The sequence below is a fragment of the Apodemus sylvaticus genome, chromosome 5 (assembly GCF_947179515.1).
Source record: "Apodemus sylvaticus chromosome 5, mApoSyl1.1, whole genome shotgun sequence".
In the NCBI taxonomy this organism is placed as follows: domain Eukaryota; kingdom Metazoa; phylum Chordata; class Mammalia; order Rodentia; family Muridae; genus Apodemus; species Apodemus sylvaticus.
Genome location: NC_067476.1, coordinates 139,414,683 through 139,435,759, shown reverse-complemented (window position 1 = coordinate 139,435,759; position 21,077 = coordinate 139,414,683). Strand labels below are relative to the sequence as shown.

Genomic DNA, 21,077 nt, shown 5'->3' with positions numbered 1-21,077 from the left:
CAGCAGCTTCCTGTTCCCACTAACACCCACACTTAAACAATGATCTGGTCCTTGTTCCCAGCCACTGCTCAGATCCCTGTTTGGAAAAAGTTACTGGGAGCAGAGAGGCCAAATGGTGAGGCTGGTGTCACTCAGGAACCAGGCCAGGCTGAAGGTTAGGGGCTCTGCTCCCCAGACTTCCCTCACTCCTAAGACCAGAACAGCCGGTCCCCAGACCTCCTCATGAGACAGCCCAGTCAGTCTGTAACACCACCCACCAATGCAACGCCTTTTTGTACTTCTGTAAGTTCCGTATTGCTGAGCTATAACCCAGATGCAATGTTTATTTTCTTTAAGAAAGGATGGAAGGAGAGAGATAGACAGAGACAGAGAGAAAGAGAAAGAGAACTCATCCACTTTACCCCAGTTCTCACAGTTGAATCAACAACAGGGAAGTTTTTGATGTATAAAAAAAGTAATAAAAAATGTTGAAGCACCTGTCATTTTATCACAACTAAAAGTAGCAATTAGTGAAATTGTACAAGCTTAGTGGCTGCAGATTTTTTTATTTCACTTTTAACAATGTTGAGACACACACACACATACACACACACACAATTTGTATGCATAACGCACTGCCTCTTGGGCCTGGAGAGATGGCTCGGTGGTGAAAAACCTTTCCTTTTGTTCAGAAAGCCAGAAGACCCACACTGCAGCTTACAGTTTCCTATAACTTCCTGTCCCAGGGGATTGAAAGCCCTCCTCTAACCTCATCAGGTCTCTGCACACACATGATACACCTGTATATCATGCAAGCAAACACACTAACACAAAAATAAATAAACCTTAAAAACAAAAATTGCTCTGAGCCCTGTCAGTGCGGGTTACACAGAGCCCCTCTGACCTTGGCCTGGAAGATGGCACCTAAGCAGGGGTCTTTCCCGCTCTCCACTGGGATTTTCGTCTTCTTGTTCAGTGGAATGTTCCCTGGGCATTTGCTGAAAGCTTTCAAAGAAACCAGAAACTGGAGACCTGGAGAGAGTTCTTGGTGTGTCTGGCTCCTCTGAGCTGCTGGATGTCTGAGGGTCTTGCTATTACCATCTTTGTCACTAGAGCTGGCCCCTGAAGTACAATGGGTGACAAGTAGTTGAGGGAGGAGAGAAGTGTGAGAGAAAAGGAAAAGTGGAGGGAAGACACAGAGAGAGCAGGGGCGGTGTAGAGAGGGACGGGGAGAACTAGAGCGAGGGTGTGAGGGGGAAAGGAGAGTGAAGAAACAGAGAAGAGATAAATGAAAGGGAAGAAGAGGAAGAAGGGAGGAGCAAGAGACAATGGTGGAGTGTCCTGAGGGTTCAGGTGCTAAAGGCTGGACCAGGGTCCCTAGGCTCTCCATGTCTTCCACGGGCCCTGGCTGACAGCTTAGCTGCTCCTACAGGGAGGATTGGTTTGGTGGCCCTGAGCTGCAGCCATTTGGTTGAACCCCTCCATGCTTCTAGCACCTCAAGATTTGGCGTGTAACCTGTCCGTTGCCCTACATCAGCCTCCAGGTCCTTCCTGGGGCAGTGGGCCTGCCTTCATGACTCCATCCGTCCTTCCTCCGTTCTTTCATGCCAAAGTGTCCTGCACTGGAACCTCTGATCCTGCTGATAACTATCTGTTAGCTTCCGCTTGACAATGAGTGCTGTGTTGGAGTCAGTGATGAGGAATCCACAGAGGCCTTCCTGGACAGTCCACAAGGCCCAGTAGTTAGCCAGCTCACCACTGAAGGGGAAGCTTCCTAGCCTCTCTAGCACTGTGTGTTCATGGAGGAAGACCTGGGTGATGGGGAAGGGCCTTTGTGTAGAGGTAAACATCCAGACGGGAAGACAAATGCTGTGTAGTCTTGCATACAGGTAAAGTCTGGGAATGGTAACACTCAAATACACAGAGGATGACATGGGAGTTACCAGGGCAGTGAAGAAAATGACACACTCTATCAAGGCAGAGGTGGGGAGTGGGAATGAGAAAGGGAGATTAGGAGACCAAGTCCCAGGTCTGTGAGATGAGTGTGTCTGGGTATGTAGTGTACCACGAAGACAGGATTTCACTCCAGGTGGGAGTTGTATAGGGCTCAGGTCTTCTCGCTCATAACACTGGAGAAACCAGATATTTTAAACACATGGGCTTGTCTCTTTAGCAGAAGAAATTTATACCCGTGTTTGCTCAGAAAGCTGGAAATGGATGTAGTTCACAACCTGGTGACTTTTGCAATCTGTAGGACTAGACCTCACTAAATCTCCAGGCTATTATTCCGTTTATGCTAGACTCTTCCCGGACGCCTGAGCATTGTGTGTCAGTTAATAGAAGCCATCGCTATGAAAGAGGATCCATGCACTTTGCAGAAGAGTTCAGTATTTTACTTATCCCGGATCCTTCCTTCCTTCCAGGATCTTTATCCTGAACATTTTTCTCGGTCAATAAGAACCATCCTTGTGGAAGAGGGCCCATATACTTTGCAAAGGCATTTTAATGTTATCATGCCTTAAGCTTTAGTGTGATAATTTTCCTAAGAAAACTTCTTTTCCCAAAGTTGTGCTGTGCTTAAATATGTCAAAAATAAACTGCCTGCTCTCATCCTCTTGTCTCTTGGCACTCTCACCTCTCTGCCCCTTGGGCTCTCCTCCCCTCCCCCCTCTCTCCACATGGTCTTGGCCGGCCTCCACTCCTCCATTTCCCTTCTCTTCTCTCTCTCTCTCTCTCTCTCTCTCTCTGCCTTTCTCTGCTGCCACTTCCCATTAACTCCCATCCTCTAAATAAACTCTAAATAAATAAACTCTATTCTATACCAAATAAATAAATAAATAAATAAACAAACTGCCCATGGTCAAACTCTAGAACTTTGAATCAACACCAGATATAACTAAGGCGCATTGAACCAGACTTCCTTCTTGCCTCACATGGTCTGTTCCTCTGCCACCCATAGCACTTGAAAGGATCCCCACAGGGAGTTGGGTTACCTGAGTAAATTTTACTTCACTCATATATACAATATATGTGATATAACATATTTGATTTTCAAGACATAGTTGGTCTTGTGCTGGTCTTTCTTTTCTGCCAGCATCTGACTTCTTCAGGCTGAGGACCCTCATGCTGCCCTCTATATCCACAGCTGTCAGCCTGGCCTGGCTTTTTCTGGATCCCAACAAACACCATACTGAGTATACATGGCAGAAGAAAGCTACGGAACAAGCTCGTGAGCTGACTGGGTGATCGGGTGCTGGTGATGAGACCCAGAACCCAGCCAGCATTGATCTTCCACCCTTGCTCCTGTGAACCTCCCTTCTCCATCCCAGGCCTCCGCTTCAGCCACAGACTGCGCATGTCCATCCTCAGGCAGGGCATAGAGGAGGCAACACACGAGAAGATCTCCTCTACAGCGACAGCCTCCAGGAAATGACCTCTCACTCTTTTCTGCATCAGTTCCTCCTGGCACCAGAGCAAGGCCTGAGGATGTCACATGTCACAATCGCAAATCCCCTCTGTCCTTTAGAGCACCTCTTATGTAACCACCTCACTTTCTGCTATACACACACACACACACACACACACACACACAGGCCCTGCTCTGATTTCCACTTCTCTCTCATTTCCCACTATGCCTTAACAGAATGAACTAAATGCGTTTGTCAATTGCCTTTCTCAGCCCCTTGGGTTACTCGTAAAGTAGAAGATACAACCCCAAATGACTGAAGGAACAAAGACGGTTCTTGAAATGTCGTGGATTCCAGACACTCAAAGGAAATCTTCAGGCCCGTATTTACTCTGTAGCTGGTTTCTAATTTCTTCTGCACTGGCTTCAAGGTGACTTAAACAAGAGGAGGGCAGAGGCAATCACCAGGAACTCAGTAACCTCAGGAGTGAGAGGACATCTCTTCCCTAGCATCCCCTAGGAGCCTTCTAGAACTCATTCCTACCAGCCCTGTAAGGGTCACATGCTGAACTCTAAAGTAAACATCCTATCCAGGGTGAGGAAAACACCATATTTCAATATGAAGATATTAATCCTGCAGAGAAAGTCATGGCAGAGGGCAGGGGAGGAGTAAACAGCAGAAACCGCGGCCAGGAGTAAACTAGCCAGGGTGTGGTTGTCCCCACCCACTGCCTCCCTGTGGTTGTTCCTCATGGAAGACCCACACAGGTGAAGTGGGTGCACCGAAAACAAGCATTTTACTTTTGTACCACCAGTCTCTCCCCATCTTGGAGTCTCTACCCAAAGCTGTCGCAAGCATCTAGGTAGTTTGTATGGGTGGCCAAGACTCAGCAGGGAGCTTAGCTGAAAACTGAGGATGGAGGTAGGGGGGAAATAGAAAGCATGAGTCCAGGGTGACCTTTATTGTTCCTGAATAGAGACACTTGATACTATTTCTGCTACAGTGACGTAGGAGGAGGGACTTGCTTTATTTAACTTTCTCTTCACAACATGACACTTCATTAATGCTGCACAGGACACACTGATAGCTCCACAATAAGCAAAAGCCCGTCAAGTGTGTCGTGCAGGAAGGATGCATGTCTCGGTAGAGGGATTCCCAGGAGTCTCCCCTGGCAGAGCCTTGGCTGCCGCAGGTCTTGCCTTCCTCTTGAGCGTTCATGGCTGCTCTGGAGACTTTGAGAGCTACATCAAGGTTTACCCCGCTTGCCCCATCTCCTTCTTTGCACAGTTGTCTGGCTTTAGAAGTCTTCCTCAAGCTAGCAGGGTTTCTCAACTTGTTTAGGAAGAAGGAGCTGACAGGAGAGAGATGAGAAAACAAATGCTGTTGTCTGCTCACCAAGCACAGCCTAGGTGTTGTTGGCAGCTCTGTAAGGGTGGGGAGACTCCAGAGGCTGACGTTATCCCTTCTGTGCAGGGATCGCAGGGTGTGGTCTCTGGGCTGCCATGATGCTTTTTCCCCCAGGGCAGAGCCAGAAACCCAGAGGGTGAGAAAGGATTCCCCACTTTATACACCAAGCCAATGAGGTGCAGGTGGAGAAACGGAGGCCAAAGCAGCCTGGGAGATTTCACTAGGACATAACGCTCACACGGCTTCTGTGTGTGGACCATGCCAGGAAACTCGGTAAGGTTGAGTGGGTTCAGAGTCCCTGGCACCCAGATAACCACCTGAGATGGTAGGCGGCTCCCGGCTCCCTACCGGATTCCGGGCCTGGAACACGTGCCACGCTTCCCACATAGGAAATGTGGCCTATGATCAAGTATCCCAGAACAGAGTTCTCCATGCTAATAAGGTATCTAGAGGCCCCAAGGACTTAGCCAATAAGCTTCCCTTCCCGGACATTCCTTCCTATAAAAAGTATTTCATCTAATCTCTGGTCCACCCTGAGAAGGTGGTATGCAACCGTTTTCCACAATGAATAACCAATAAACAATTTAGAACTGAAGACTGCTGTCTTTTTTTGTTTGTTTGTTTTTGTTTTTGTTTTTGTTTTTTGAGACAGGGTTTCTGTGTAGCCCTGGCTATCCTGGAACTCACTCACTCTGTAGACCAGGCTGGCCTTGAACTCAGAAATCCGCCTGCCTCTGCCTCCCAAGTGCTGCAATTAAGACTATCTTTTTCATCAAGAACCACCATGGGGAGCACAGAGAAGACATTCACTTACAGAGCCACACTGCCTACGCCTCCCTCAGAAGGCTCCTCTGCACTCCCAGACTACCACCACTAAGCTGAGCTAAGCCAGAGTTGCCCTCCCGCTAGGCCCAAGCTCTTTATTGCAGGCCTGTGGGCCCCGCCCCTTCATTCCCAACTCCATGCAGTTTCCAGAAGCAACTGGGAACTTGGGAACCTCAGCTTCGGCCTCCCACATCTTAGGCTGCATGGGCGGTGTATAGGTGCTTCACTCAAGCCCAGCACTGGACAACTACAGGAGCACCACAGGTAAACACAGTCTAGCATCTCCACTTTTCAACATTCCAGCAGCCATTCAAGACAGTTAATCTCTCTGAGCCTCAGTCTCCTGATTTATCTACTAAGAATAGTAACAGCTACCTGCTGGGGTAGCTCTAAGAGCACTGAGAAAAATGACTCATGGCCCCGAGTCTAAAGGTGGAGGTGTCACAATGCCTGACCTCAAACTGCATGACAGAGCCACAGTGACAAAACGTCATGATTCTGACACAAACCCAGACCTGTAGATCAAAGGACAAAGAAACAAACTCACACTGCTACAGCCACCTGGTTTTTGATGATACATTATTTAAAAATAAAATAAAACCTCTTCAACAAACAATGCTTTGTAAACTAGGATCATGTATGGAAGAATGGAACTAGTTCTATACCTCTCCACGCTGCTCCAAAATCTGTCCAAAGTGGATCAAAGATCTAAATGTAAGAAATGAAACTGAAACTGCCAGAAGAGGGTACAGGCACAGGCCAGGCTCTCTAAAAACCATTGTGATAGATCAGGCTATATAGTGTAGGAGTGGAACTGACAAATGAGATTCCCTGAAGTCAAAGGTTTCTACAGAACAAGGGAAGCAATTGCTAGAGATAGGAGACAGCCTACAGAATGGGGTGTGGGTTGGGGTGGGGTGGGGGGTGTGGACTCCTGGCAGGGGTTTAGCATGGAGAATGCACAAGAACTCAAAACCAAAGAAACTACATCCAATCAATACCAGAACAGATGTCGGGAACAAACAGTTTTCAAAAGAAGAAATGCAAATGGCCAAGAAATACTCAGAAAACAAGTTATACGGTCTCACACTGAGATTACATCCCATCCCTGTCAGAAGAGATGCCATCGAGAAAAATTACAAGTGGCAGTGGGGGTGGAGGAACTCTATTCTCTGCTGGTGGGAAGCAGTGTGTATCTCCAGGAGGCTAAATATAGAACTACCAGGTGACTCCTGAGTGGACGCCTGATAAAGAAAAGTGAATAAACCCACACTGTGAGGCGTATACACAACAGAATCCATTTTCCTTAAAGGAAAACTATCCAGTCATTTATTATGGACCCCAGGCTGATCCCACCCAGGTTGTGGTGAAGAGTGTAGCAGTGAGTATGGCTATGCAGGTGTCTTACTGACTTAGTCTCCTTTGGGTATAGGTCTAGGAGTAGAACGCTGAAGATCTATCTTCAGTATTTTGTTTTGTTTTGGTTTAATCAAGACATGGTTTTTCTGTGTAGCCTCCCCCCCACCCCCACCCCCACCCCCACCCCCGACTCCCACCCCCACCCCCCACCCCACCCCCCACCCCTCGCTGTCCTAGAACCTGTGCTTTAGATCAGGCTGGCCTCAAACTCAGAGATCCATCTGCCTCTGCCTCCCAAGTGCTGGGATTAAAGAGTGCTCCACCATGCCCCACCCTATCTTCAGTTTTGTGAGGATCCTCCATACTGATTTCCACAGTGGTCAGTGTTGCACCAGTGTGGGGTGTGTGTGTGTGTGTGTGTGTGTGTCCCTTTGGTACATCTTTGCCACCACTCATGGTCATTTCTTTTCTTGATCTCAGCCATCTGAGTGAGGTGTGCTGCTGTCTTGGTGTGATTTTGATTTGCATATTCATCTGACAGCTAATCATTTTCCTCCAAAATATGTTGTCCATTTCTGCTTCTTTTTCCTCCATATTAAATGAAATAAAAATCATTTAAGCAACAAGAGACTAAAAGGGAAAAATCATCTAGAACCCATTTTTAAAAGAGTACTTTTCCCTACCTAAAGACACATTGCCCCATATGTAACAGCAGTGCACAACAACATCTGCAATATTGTCCTTTTATAATACTAAATGAAACACATTAAAGTTCTCCAATCCAAGTACACACGGCTTATTATACTGTTGGGCCGAGCCAACTGCCGTTTCTAACTGAGAGCATGTGTTTGGTCTTTGGCAGCCTTCTGGACTGAGGTGGTGGGTGCACTTGTTTGGCAGGGCCCCTCACTCACTGCTGGTCCTCTCCTCATCCTTCTGCTTCCCTTTCCAATTGAGCAGGCGCATCTGCCTCACCATCTGGCTGCCCATCAAACTGGAAACAGATTGACCTTATTGACAATCCCCCTGTCAATCTGGCTTTCATCAGTTTGCTAAATGGCACGTGCCCCCTCGATTTTTACTGTCCCATAGAACCACCCGACTCCACCCCAGTCAACTAACACTGCCACTCTTCTAACTAACACAGTGCAGGTGTCTGCTGCAGTGACTTCCCATCATGGCAGACTCTCATTAGGAAGTTTGAGCCAAAATAAGCCCCTTTTCCCTGAAGTTACATTCATCAGGATGTTTCATTACAGCAATGAGAAGAGTACTTAAGACATACATTATCTGGTCCTCTACCTACCCCTGGGGAGACCCTACAGTGAACCTTTGAACAAAGAAAGCAGCTTGTGAGCATGTTTCTCACTTAAGAGAGGAGAGTCTGGCGCAGGCAGAGCTAATTGCGGCTCAGAATCCAGGGCTTTGTGCAGCATCTCCTCTGGTATCTGTTTAAAGCATGGGCCAGCCTCTTAGTTGGCACACCTTACTGGAATGCCATTTGTCTCAATGGATTCAGCATCAACTTCAGGTGATCCCAAGAGTTGTCAAGATGGTAAGTCCTGTCTACTGTCTGAAATGGAAGGCTGTTCGCTGTCCTGTCCCTTCTCAAGCACGTGCCTTTGGTTAGGTCTTACACGTAGGCATACCTGAAGCAGCTCCATGCTAACACACGGGTCTGCGGATCCTTTCCCCCTGATCGGCTTCTGTGAGTGAAAGCCCAAGGTCTAGAGAAGAGGCTGGTAGGGGGTGGCTATGGGAAATCACTGGAGGTAAGATCAAGGCCAGAGCCTGCCTGATCCTATTAATATCCTACAGGAAACGGGGATGGGGGAGATCACTGAGCATCTGCATATCACAGCAAAGAGATTAGAAGGGACAGCAGATCTTAAAAGATATTGGCAACCATGAGGAAGTCTTGTCATGGCTTGGATTTTTCTGGAAATTCTTCTGGCATCTGATATTGTTCCCTTCTCCACCCAATACTCTTAATTAGTTAAAAAGCCTTCTGAACAGATGGGGAAAGAAAGACCAGAGAGAGGGAGAACAGGACTCATAGAAGGGCCACAGGATGTTTGTTGGCAGCTATGGGTAACACTGATTCTCAACATGACAGACTAGAGCCACCTCTGGGTCCCTCAAGGCAGTAGTTTATAAGTTGAACTAATGGAGATGTGAAGACCCACCCTACATCATTCCACAGGCTGGGACCCAGGATTTATTCAGGAGAAAAAAGCATTAGAAAATAGCAGGAGAAACACTAGCATTCACCTATGCTTCCTGATCACAGATAGAACGTGACCCCATGCTCCTGCTGTCATGTCTTTCCTGCCCCAACAAATTGTACCCTCAAACCAAAGTAAACCCTTCCTTCATTCCATTGCTTATTGTCAGGTACTTGGTCACAGCATTAAGAAAAGTAACTATGATACTGGCTGGACTTGGATTTAAGCCCATCCCTAATTCCCAGCTCTGGGATGGCTGTTCTGTGGAGTAAGCTGTCCCAGGAACAATAGCCTAGCACTTCCCACTATGGAAGAAACTTCTTCAGGAATCCCTCTATAATAAGCATCACTGTGGATAAGAAAGTGTCAGAGTGTCACTGTAATCATAATTGCTATGGAGTGAGCTATCTCAGTAACCTACCTGCAAAACTGGTCAATGAGGAAGACATCCCACAGTCATAGAAACCTTAATAGTTGAAGTATAAAAATAACTCTAAAGCCTTCTAAGGTAGCAGCCACCTAGAACTGGACAACTCCAAGAATTTCTCTTTAGCATCAGTCACTGAATTGTCCTAGAGACCCGCTTAGACACAACACCTCTAGAGTGGACTATCTCAGGAACCCCAACTGTAGAATTGACTTTCCAGGAACCCAGCATCAAGAAGGTTTACCCAGGAATAGGTTCTGTATCTCGGGGTTTCATATTCATTTTCAGCACCCTTCCCAAAGGACATTCGGCATCGAAGGGAAAAGTAGGATTGTGGGATCCTGGGATTGATATGAGAAAGAACACTTACTTTTAACCAACCAGTTGATGAAAGAAGCTGGGAAGCTTTTGTTCTGCAAAAACAAACAAAACCAGGAAACTTATGGTAAGTGTATACCTACTGTGTGCCAGGCTCTGTGCCTCCTGCAAACCTGACACCAACTTAGCAAATGAGAATAACAGACAGGAAAAGAGACTCAGAGATTGGAATGGCTTTGCCCAGGTCAAACACGGAACTTTCACAACTCTGTTCCCAATCTCTGGACAATCTCAGTCCTCAAACAGCTGAGGGTGGAGAGGCTGGAGAGGCTCTGTCCTTGGACAGCTGAGGGCTAAGAAGCAGTAGACTGCTGACCCCAAGATCCCACTTTGTGATAGAATCCAGGAACTTCCCCCCAAGTTCCTGGCCATACCACAACTTGGAAAAATTTAGGGTTGGGAAGATATAGCCAAGGCCACTAGGACCACTGCTCCAGCACTCTGAAGGCTTCATGTCAAGCAATAAACTTGATTGGTTGTTTAACTCTTTTAAAATCAAGGTCAAATCAGAACAAGCCAATAGTGTTCTGAGTTCCTGCTCTGATCCATGTACAGGCACTCTCTCACCTGTGTTCATGTTCATGGTACTGAACACCACCACATCAAGCACACATTACTTAATGGGCCAGTAAGACACTGTAAAACTTGCCAGTTAAACCATGCCATCCCTTTGAGCAGAAGATACCAACTCTGGATATGCTATGATACAGGAAAACATGTATATGGGAGAAACAGATGGTGGAAACTGTGTGTGGCTGTGAAAATCACCCCCACCTGACAGATAAGAAAACTGGGGTTTATAAGTGAGGGCACAGTGCTCAAGGCTGCATAGTCATTCAAAATCAAAGCTCAGACTGGCTTTCTTGATAGTACAGATTGGGCGCATTCCCAGCCAAGGAGACCTCACTTGGGGATGCCCGGCTTCTCTGAGGAGGAGGAGGAGGAATTGACTCTTCATACCTTCAAGTCCAAGTAATAAGTGCGCTCATGCAGCATGGGTTTTGCGGCATCGAGCAGGTTGCTGTTCCCCGACACCCCAAATGAGGCGATATCTGATGAAGAGAACAGGACAGGTGGCAATGGAAAGGTCAGAGAAGACACAAAGCATTCAACTGATGGAAACAGGGGCTCATAAAACTCACTCGTCCGTTCCTGTCACAAGCAGGCATGTCTAAATGAGAGGTAATTCCTTTTCTGCTGAGTGTGTACTGGGGGCACAGAACCCCACCATCACCCAGACCAGGGTGGTGGGTGCTCATACCCTGGCAATGGCAATCCACCCCTCCTATGAGCAGACCTCTCCCTCTCCTGGCCCAGCAGCCTCCTTCCCTGCCTCTCCCTGTGCTTAACCATTGCCCTTCACCCCCTTCCCACTCATCTGCGCTGTTTCCTTCTCCCTTTTTTCTTTCCCTTCATTTAGCCATCTCAGTAGCTTATTTTTTCCAGTCACTTGCCCACAATCCATCTCGCCTCCCTTCATCTTCACACACACATCTGCTGACAAACCCCACTTTCCATTTGTCACGTATCCATTAATGATATTTCACATGTGTGCACTGCAACATCATTTCTCTTTGTCCATCAATCCTTCCTTCCATCTTTCCTCAAATTCTTTCACTTGTGTTTCCTTGCATTTCCATTTGTCTGTCTTTTATATCCTTCCATCATTCCTTCTGCCATCCCCCTTAACCCCATACTCCCCTCCTCTTCTGCTCTCTCCCTACCATTTTCTCTCCTTCCACGTTTCTGCTTTCCCACCCACTCATGCCCACCATATAACTTCTTTCCCTTTCCACTTCACACAACAGCAAAATTTATTTGGAGGGAGGTCTACACTGTACCCAATCTGGACTGTCAGATAAATGGGAGGGAAAATGCAACCAAGTCCCCTTCAAGGAGCTCTGGGCTACTGGGCTAGATAATCCAGAAGTAGACATTTCCACACAATACAGTGAATAGTAAATGGGTGTGCTCAAGGCCACAGGAGTCCAGAGGAGGGGGCTCTGCTGAGAAAGAGCCCCAAAGGCTTCAAGATGGACCAACCATGGTGATTACACTGCATTGTAGGGGAGTACCAGGACAAAGAAATAGGAGGGGGTTGATAGGAGAATGGGCAGAGGGAAGAGGGCTTAGGGAACTTATGGGGAGGGGAGAACTGGGAAAGGGAAAGTCATTTGGAATGTAAACAAAGAATATAGAAAATAAAAAAATATATAATAAAAAAAAAGAAAACAAAAAAAAGGAATATTTCAGGCATAGAAAGGTGAAGTGGGAAGTCTTGCAGAACTCAGCCATTGTGTCCCCATGCATTGTGGGATATATGGAGGTGGCTAGAGGAGGGTCAGAACACGGGGAAATTAGCTTCTAGAAAGAACTTGATGACATGCCCTGAGGTCTCCACTTGATTCCCCAGGAAATGGGAGATCTGAGGCATAACTCAGAAAGCTCTCTCTAGCATCTGTGTAGAAGTAGATATAGTTGCTACTATAGCAGCGGACACAAGAAAGCAGTGTGCAGGAAACAGTTCTACTTACTTTGGAGAATGGCCAACTGTTGGTTGATGATGTAGAACCAGAATTTGACCACTGGGCACAACTGCAATACAGAAGATCAGAGGCTTTACTAAGAGGGTACTTACACAAACCTACCTCACCAGTATATACATGCTGAATCCTTTGTAATCGACAACACTTTGCCAGACAAGTCTCTGACATAAGATGGAGAAGTCTATTATAAACATGTCACAATCTCCCTCTTACGCAGGCCTGAGCTGCCTGCTGCACAGTTACCCCTCTACCACTATCTTTTTCTCTGTCTCTTCTTCAGAAGCAGGAACCTTGGTAAAGGACAGTAGAAAGACTGTAGGAGGTTGCATAGCTCAGTAATAACGCTCTCCCATTTGCCTGCCTCTGTTCACATGGGCTGCTCCCCCATGCCACTAGATACAGTGCCCTCTCCACAACTTATGTTCAGGGTCTGCCAGGGCCACGTTGTCAGACTTACTATGTTAGGCAAGGAGATGTTCAAGGACCATTTCAACATTGATTCCACCATTGTGGAGAATGCACTGTGGAAAAGAAAGGGAAACATTGGAAATGATTGTTACCACTAAGGGCTTTGAAATTCTCTGCTATACAATCTTAGTAGTAGTTAGGCCTCTGTTGTTAAACCTTTCACAGGGTCATATATCAAATATCCTGCATATAAGATATTTACATTACAATTCATAAGAGTAGCAAAATTATAGTTCTGATGTACCAATGAAAATAATTCTATGTGTAGGGGTCACCACAACATGGTCCCCGCATTGGGAGGGTTGAGAAGCACTGTGTTAAATTAAATAAGTATACATTTTTAGACCTCCCCAGTGAACCTGGCTTAGACCTCTCAGGTAGACCACTAATGTCTTTTTAATATGCTTTTTATCTACTCTTTTTTAATCCATCCCTGAATCTATCCATGCCCATCCATCCATCCATCTATCCATGAATGTGTGCACTCACATACCTTCCATCCATCCATCCATCCATCCATCCATCCATCCATCCATCCACTTCTCATCCAATCAGCTTTCCATTCATTCTCCTTCATTTCCACTCACATATCTTGCCTGGTCTTATTTCCTTTGTGTCTCCAGGAACAACATTATCTATTGGCTCAATGTGTGCTGGATAAATGATGATAAATATGAGGCAACTTTTTCCCTTAAGAGCTCACACAGACACCTCGGGAGATGGCAGCCCAGCAGGAAAAGCAATGTGGCAGAGGTTCTACCCAGCATCTTTTCATGAGAGCTTGGAAACAGGAGCACCCAACATTCTCCCCAGGTGGGGTGCTGCCAGGGAGGTCTGTACTTCTGGCCCAAAGGTGTCTCCCTCTGCTTGGGATTCCTTGAGGCAGAAGCTTGACTGGGAGCGGGGCATTAAAACACCAGTGGCATAGTTTGCTGGCATCTTGGCATCAGATTCCATGGAGTCTGACAACTACTTGATGCATAGCACCATCCCATGCCATGTCCTGGGTGATGCCCAGATCTCCTGGGTTTGTACCCACCCTGAATTCACTTGGATACTGGTGAATACTGCCCGGCAGCTCTTCACAGAAAAGGAGATTTGGCCAGGCTCCATCTGTTGCAATTGCAAGGGGATCTCGATGTCCACATCCACTGTGGTGCCATTGAGAAATGAGAGCATCCTAGTGGCATGGGAGAGGGCTGTTAGAAGCTGAATGCATGTCTGGGAATACCTAAAAGGTTTCACTGGAACTTGCAGAAAGGCGTGGGCATTTATGGGTGAGAGGTAACTGATACACATACTTTTAAAAAAAAAAAAAAAAGGATTCCTGGTGGCCTATATATGCTTTTAATTTGTTTTTATTATATGTATATATAAAGTCAATGAAATAATCTATTGGAATAAATGCTTATTCATAGCTCAAGACTCATTTTAGTAATGAGTCTCGTGAAAGGCTGCCTCTTTTCCTGTCTGTCTAGAGCTCTGCCAAATTCATGCACATCTCCAGTATTAGTGTCTCCTCCTGGACTTACATGCATATCAGTCACCACCCATGTCAAATGTGTCTGTGTGTGTGATATGTGTGTAAGGATATGTGTGTGTATATGTGTGATGTTGTATATATGTTATGATGTGTATGTGGGGGAGAGAAAGAGACGGTATGTATGGGATGATGTATACATGTGTTGTATGTGTTTAATTGTGAGTGTGCAATGGTGTTTATATGATGATGATGGTGATATGTGCATGTATGAGAGATGGTATGTGTGTGATAGCATGTGTGTGTGGTTGTATTGTGAGGTGTGTAATAGCATGTATGTGTGTATATGTGTGTGTGTGTATGTATATATGATGATGTGTACCCGAATCTCATCTATTTGTCTAGGTCGGCCAGTGAGCTTCAGGGATGCAGCTCTCTGTGTCCTCACCAGCACCAGGATGACAGGCACAGATCCTGAACCAGATCTGAGTTCATGTCCTCAAGCCTGTGCCACAGGCACTTTTCCAACTGAGCTCTCTCCCCATCTTCATATGTAATCTGACTGAATTTCTCTGAGCTTCTATCAACCATTTGGTAAGATGGAAGTAATAGCGACCCCCTCCCTTAGAAGCCTGCAGACTGAGAAGAACATTCAAAGAAACTACTGCCCAGAATCTGGACTGGATGAAGTATTCAAGAATGTTAGAAACATCACCATCGCCAGGTTTCTGTAAGATAATTTGGCAATGGTTATCAAAGTCTATAAATTATAGGGAGGTGATGGAGCGTGGTCACTGAATGCCTGCCTCGTACATGTAAAGTTCTGGGCTCTCCACCCAGCACAGTAAGTATGTAAGTAAGTAACTGTACGTAAATAAGTAAGCAAGCAAGCAAGAAGCTATAAATTGTGCTCGTGAGACTTTGTAATGATTAGAGAATTAACAGATTTATTATTTGTACCAATCACAGAGTTTTTTTAAAAGAGTGACCTAGTGAACAATCCTGGTGTCTGTCCACAGGATAGCTCACAAGTACCATGGCACATATGTGGTATGAAGCGCTTATTGCCTTACAGAATGGTTGTAGGAAAAGATCGGCAAAGAAGCCAACTGAGACCTTAAGTATAAGTGACCTCCTCAGGGTAGGACTGGAGGAGGGTTTTTTTTTTTTTTTTTTTTTTTTTGGTTTTAATTTCCTCCCCACAGACTGTGGCAGAAAAGCACAAAGGTTGGCTTCCGCTTCTGTCCTGCCATCACTGCCACCCTAAGAAACTGTATCAAGATCTTGGGAAATGCCAAGATGTCTGTTGAAAGAAAGAAAAACCTCCACTACCAATAAAACCACTTGCCTTCCCTAGGAATTCCCTCCACTCCCTTCTCCCACTGCAGTTAGCTGCTTTGCAGCACTGTGGCCAAATGCCCAACAGAAACAGCTTAAGGCAGAAAGTAGGTGTTTTGCCCTCAGTGTTTCAGAGACATCCAGTTCATCTGCTGGGGAAGGCAGATCAGTGGGATCACATGGTGGTCTCTACAAGGGCAAAGCAAGAGGCTGAGGAAGCAGGAGCTCCGGGACCTTCTCGGGCCTGCTTCTAGTGACATGCATGACAGCCAGGCAGGCTCAACCACTTAAAGGTTCCACAGCAACCCCAAATAACGGCAGAGTTCAATGCATGAGCCTACAGAGGAATTCAGATTCAAACCATAACATTCCCCATTTTGCTTACCCTGGGAAGTTGATAGTCAACTTGGTCTCCAATCTAATTTCGAGATGAGTTGAGGCGAAAACCTTCCATGACAGCTGGATGATGTCGAAGCGGGTGACATTGAGCCTGCGCAAGAAGAGTGAGATGAAGTGCAAAAGCCAGTTTCCAGGTCCACTGAGGCTGCAGTGGCTTCCCTTCCATCCATCCCGTGCCTGCTCCTTCCATCCTTGCTCATCTCTATAAATTCCAGATCAGGATAGTATCAGCCAGTAACTGATGTTTCTGTTTGATTAAAATGGTAAGAGAAAACACAGATACCATATTGAAAACTGTGGGGTTCACTTGGAACAAAGGGGTTCTTTTCCTCACTGGGGGAATGGAGAACAGCTAAGGAATAAGTGGTCAGAGGATCTGTGATAGGCTTTCCTGGTATAACTTACCATATAGCAGGGCTCAGACAAACCTTCATAAACACAAAGGACAGACTGTGTTAGATAAACACTAGGCAGTGACTAACTTATGAAGAGGAGGTTGGTGGCCTCTTTCTAAACTTTCAAAAGAATGAGTGAGACCGATGTCTTCAGGTACCTAGCCTTATCTGATCAATGCTTGAGGAAGTTGTCTTAATGCTAACAAAAGAAAAAGAGTCAAACTCACCAGTTGTTGAGTTTCCTAGAATTCATGGTCTTCAGAACATCATTCATGCCAGAGAGACTCCCATGGCCACAAAGGCCACCCAGGGGGCCTTTGCAGACCAGGCCTTCCACAGCATTGGTCCCTGCTGCCTCCAGGAGATCATTTTTGATACCAAATGCCACTCTGCCACCCAGGAGTAGCATTTGTAGCCTTTCCCTTTCTGTGGCTAGATTCTGGCTGGCGAGGATAACAGCACCCAACAGCCCTTCCTGGGCCAGCATGTCCTGGTTGAGGACAGGGGTTGACAACTGTTGGTTAAGGAGGTTGCTTAGTTCTCTTTAGACTGCCTTCATATTAACTGTGAGGAACTAATAGAGCCAGACCCGTTATCCACTGGAGTTCCCCTGTGGACAGGACATTCAGGTAGTACTTCCTCAGTGAGACCAGGCTGGTCAGAGAGACACCAAGTCTTGATCTAAGATGGTGGGTTACAGCTCTCTCCAGACACACCTCATAAGAGAACACACTGGACTTCACAACTCTTATACATTCAGTTTCTTCTTCCCACAGCCGGGAGCCTGTCCACACCCCCTGATGTCTAGACTAAGGACAATCATGAATTATAACTTCATTTTTATCAATGCTTGCAAGACACTGGCACCTAGACAAGCAAGGCTAGAATATGTGACATGGAGTTGAAAATCTGTAAGGCAAAAAAACACTTTTGTCTTACAGGTTTGAAGGAATGGTCCTTTCTCCCTTCAAGGCTCCATTATGTCTGCTTATGGCCCAAATGATTTAACTCTCTCCAACATGTTCTCCCACATCAGGGCCTTTCATGACTGCCCTTGGTGATGAGCCTGCAACTCTCCTTATAAAATTCATCCAAAGGTAGGTGCCTGGCAGCACCTTTTAATGAATCTGCTTTAATTTCTAACGTAAAAATGACCTTGCCTCAGATGTGACATAACCATTATGTAACCTACAGTCAGAGGAATCAGAGACAAAAGATACTCTAAACCTAAACTAATCATGACTGTGGAGTGGTCATTAGTCTAAATTGGTCATGGCCATTGGATGAACTAGAGCCAGGTTCCTGTTCCAGACTGATTAAGACCCCAGATAACCCAGCTTCAAACTGACTATCCATTGACTTTCCTTCAAACCTATTACATGACCTAAAGCCACAGTTGGACATTTACTGGTCCTGATCAAATCTTCAAGAAGATTGATCCAGCACCACCTTGACCACAGCAAAACCAGAATGACCTAGTATAGGTCCAACCATTTGTTAAAACTGTTCATATTGATCCTCATCACAAGATGACCCAGTCAAGCCAGGCAGTGGTGGCACACACCTGTAATCCCAGCACTTTGGGAGGCAGAGGCAGGCGGATTTCTGAGTTCGAGGCCAGCCTGGTCTACAGAGTGAGTTCCAGGACAGCCAGGGCTATACAGAGAAACACTGTCTCGAAAAAACCAAATCCAAAAAGCAAGCAAACAAAAAAATAAGCCAACAAGATGACCCAGTCTAAGACTGACTCTTTGTTGACCTTGCTTCAGATCAACCTGGGCCACCAGGTGACATAGCCCTGTACTGACAAGAACCACCACCTCAGACCTGGAAGCACGTCCTAAATGTAAAGCTCATGATGCCCACTACAAAGGGCTAGACTCTCTTGAGCATCCATGGCCATGGTAACCAGGAATGTTTATACTCTTTTGACCCAGCTGCCCAAAGGATACTTGGCTGGCAATGCCACTTGGGTCCAAGTTTCCTGGAATTTTCATCTCAGGTTGATCAAGCTTACCCACAATGTCTGGATTGATCTCAGGGACCTTTACAGGTGAAGCAACAGTCATAGAAGCTGGGAGTTCTCCACTGCCACCTCCCAGATTAATGTATTCACCACCATTACCATTCAGCAACCCTGTATCGCCTCCACTTTTGATGCCTGCTGAGACAAAGGAATATGGCTAAGTCCTGGGGCACAAGCTCCCACAGGGGACAGAGAAAATAGGTGTTCCATGTAGGGATAGCAGTGGCCAAACCCTGGAGGCTCTTTGCAAAAGAAAAACCAAGGTTTAGGAATGCACTTGAGCCCAGGAGGCAATTAAAGGTCAAATATGTGCAAAACACACTGGGTCATCTATGATGGAAGAGAGGTGTATAAAGAGAAGACAAATGAGCAGAGGTACTCTGACAGACAGAATAAAGCCTCAAAGAGGAAGCAGCTGTTTTAGTTGTTCATAGCTTCCCAGATCTTAATTTACTTATACACACACACACACACACACACACACACACACACACACACACACACACACTTTATTTACTCTTTTACTTCAGTGCCGGTGATGAAGCCCAGGGCTTTGTAAAAACTAGGCAACTACTCTTGTCTACTACCCAGCTACATCCCCTTCTACTTCTAGACCTTGGTTTTTACACCCTAAAGGGGACTTCTGAACTTTGAGACTTATAGCTCTTCTTCCCCTTTATCAATATCTTCCTTTTGACAGATGAAGTATCTGTTTCCGACATTAAAACTACACCTAAGGCAAAAATCTGTCCCAGGAATGTGATTTCAAATGAAGACTCTTCAGAGACCAATGAGGGCCAAGCTGTAGACCAGGTGGGAGTTATCTGCAAAGATGTTGGTCATCACACCGGAAGCTGTATGCTCCCCAGGAAGATGATTACACTCCTACCTGTGTTCTTAGGAACTTGGGCTGCTTTTGATAAAAAGCAGAGATGCCTCAGTGAACCCACAGGATAGAAACCTGACTTCGGGGCTTTGACTGCAGACTCCTGCTTGCTGCCTCCTGGACATGTTAAATATCCATCCACCTAACTTAGCTCTTTCCTATGCAAGGTTGAAAGCTCAGGGATAGGCCTTTGATTTAAACCTGCAGACATCTTGGATTCCAGGAAGAGCAAGCCTCAGAAGACGGACACCCCTGCAGATGAGGACAATTCACAGCAGAAGTGATGTCTTGTGAGAACCAGATGAATCTCCTCAAATGCTGACACTAATAACAACTTCAGAACATCTTTTAAAACCAGGATGGAGAACCGAGCAGACCACACCTTGACTCTGATTCCTCATCAAGCAGACCTCTCTTGCCCCTCATCCCAGGTCTTGCTCTATTGAACTGAAAATTCCAGAGTCCTAAAGATGAGCTCGGGGGCATCAGTTCCTCTTTGAAATTTTTTCAGTTAAGTCCCCTCTCTCTGCTTTGCTCGCCATTGTTCTCAACTTTAATTGGCACATTGTGGCAGGTGGATGAGCCTGCCAATATTGGGCTGCCAGAGCTCAGGGTTTTGCTCTTTAGGGCAAACTTTCACGAGACTGAGACCATTAGAATTGAAGACTAGAAGGACCTACCTGGGAGATGGGTGTAAAATGGAAGTTTACATTGAGATGATCGATAACAGGAAGAAAGTAGTTTACTAGATCTAGATGCCAAGATGTGCCCCCAGAAGGAACAAGGTGTCTCTGGGGCAGGAACAGTGCCTCCAAGGAGATACTGGCAAATCTGCATTATTCTGATGGGTTAGATACACTATGGGGTGTCAGTTTGTCTCTTTTGGGGTTTCTTTGGATAGAACTCCCAAGAAAAATGGAGTGGCTCACCTGAGGCATGAGTGGAATCTTCCAGTAAAGTATGGCTTCTGCTAAGCAGAGAGCCAAGGGAGAGGAGTGTCCACAGGAGTCTCATGTTCACTGCAAGCACCTGTGGAGACAACGCTGGTGGGTAGAGTAACTGTAACCTGTGACCCCAGAGTCCCAGGGTCTTATGTAAAACTCATAATCATTCTCTATGTGGTTTAGCCAAGCCTCAGTTTCCCCATCTGTAAAAGCAGACACTTCTTACTTTCTTTATTTGGAAGATCCTGGCATTGGATGTGGTGGTGGGGGAGGAAACCCTCTAAGCAGTGAGCTCCTCTGCTTAAGTAGTTAAAGCCGGGAGGTTGTGGGGTTTTTCCTTCAAGTTTGTTGTATGACAGCAAATGTGGATAGTCCTTTTTCAAACAGAATTCGGAGAAGAAATAAAATATGGGGATGTAAAATGAGTTGCCCAAGACCACATAGCTAGTGACAGAAAACTCCAAAGTCAGGCAAACTGAGCCCAAACCCCAACTATGTTATAACAGGGGAGCTGGTAGAAGTGACTGGTCACAGAAACCGCCCTGTACTGAGGACCTAGTTCACGTGCTAAGTGCCCTTTATTCACTA

The 21,077-nt window shown here is 46.1% G+C and overlaps 1 protein-coding gene across 1 annotated transcript; it reads right to left on the bottom strand.

Annotated features, from left to right (window-relative positions):
• Positions 1 to 9,507: 9,507 nt before the first annotated feature.
• On the bottom strand, positions 9,508 to 20,559 carry LOC127684969 (uncharacterized). Its single transcript, XM_052181720.1, has 10 exons — positions 20,475 to 20,559; positions 18,586 to 18,794; positions 16,861 to 17,147; positions 16,225 to 16,329; positions 14,061 to 14,201; positions 13,011 to 13,074; positions 12,542 to 12,602; positions 10,968 to 11,059; positions 10,000 to 10,042; positions 9,508 to 9,551 (listed from the first exon to the last, which is right to left on the bottom strand). The coding sequence occupies exons 1-10, from the start codon at positions 20,557 to 20,559 to the stop codon at positions 9,508 to 9,510; spliced, it is 1,131 nt and encodes a 376-aa protein (XP_052037680.1).
• Positions 20,560 to 21,077: the final 518 nt, after the last annotated feature.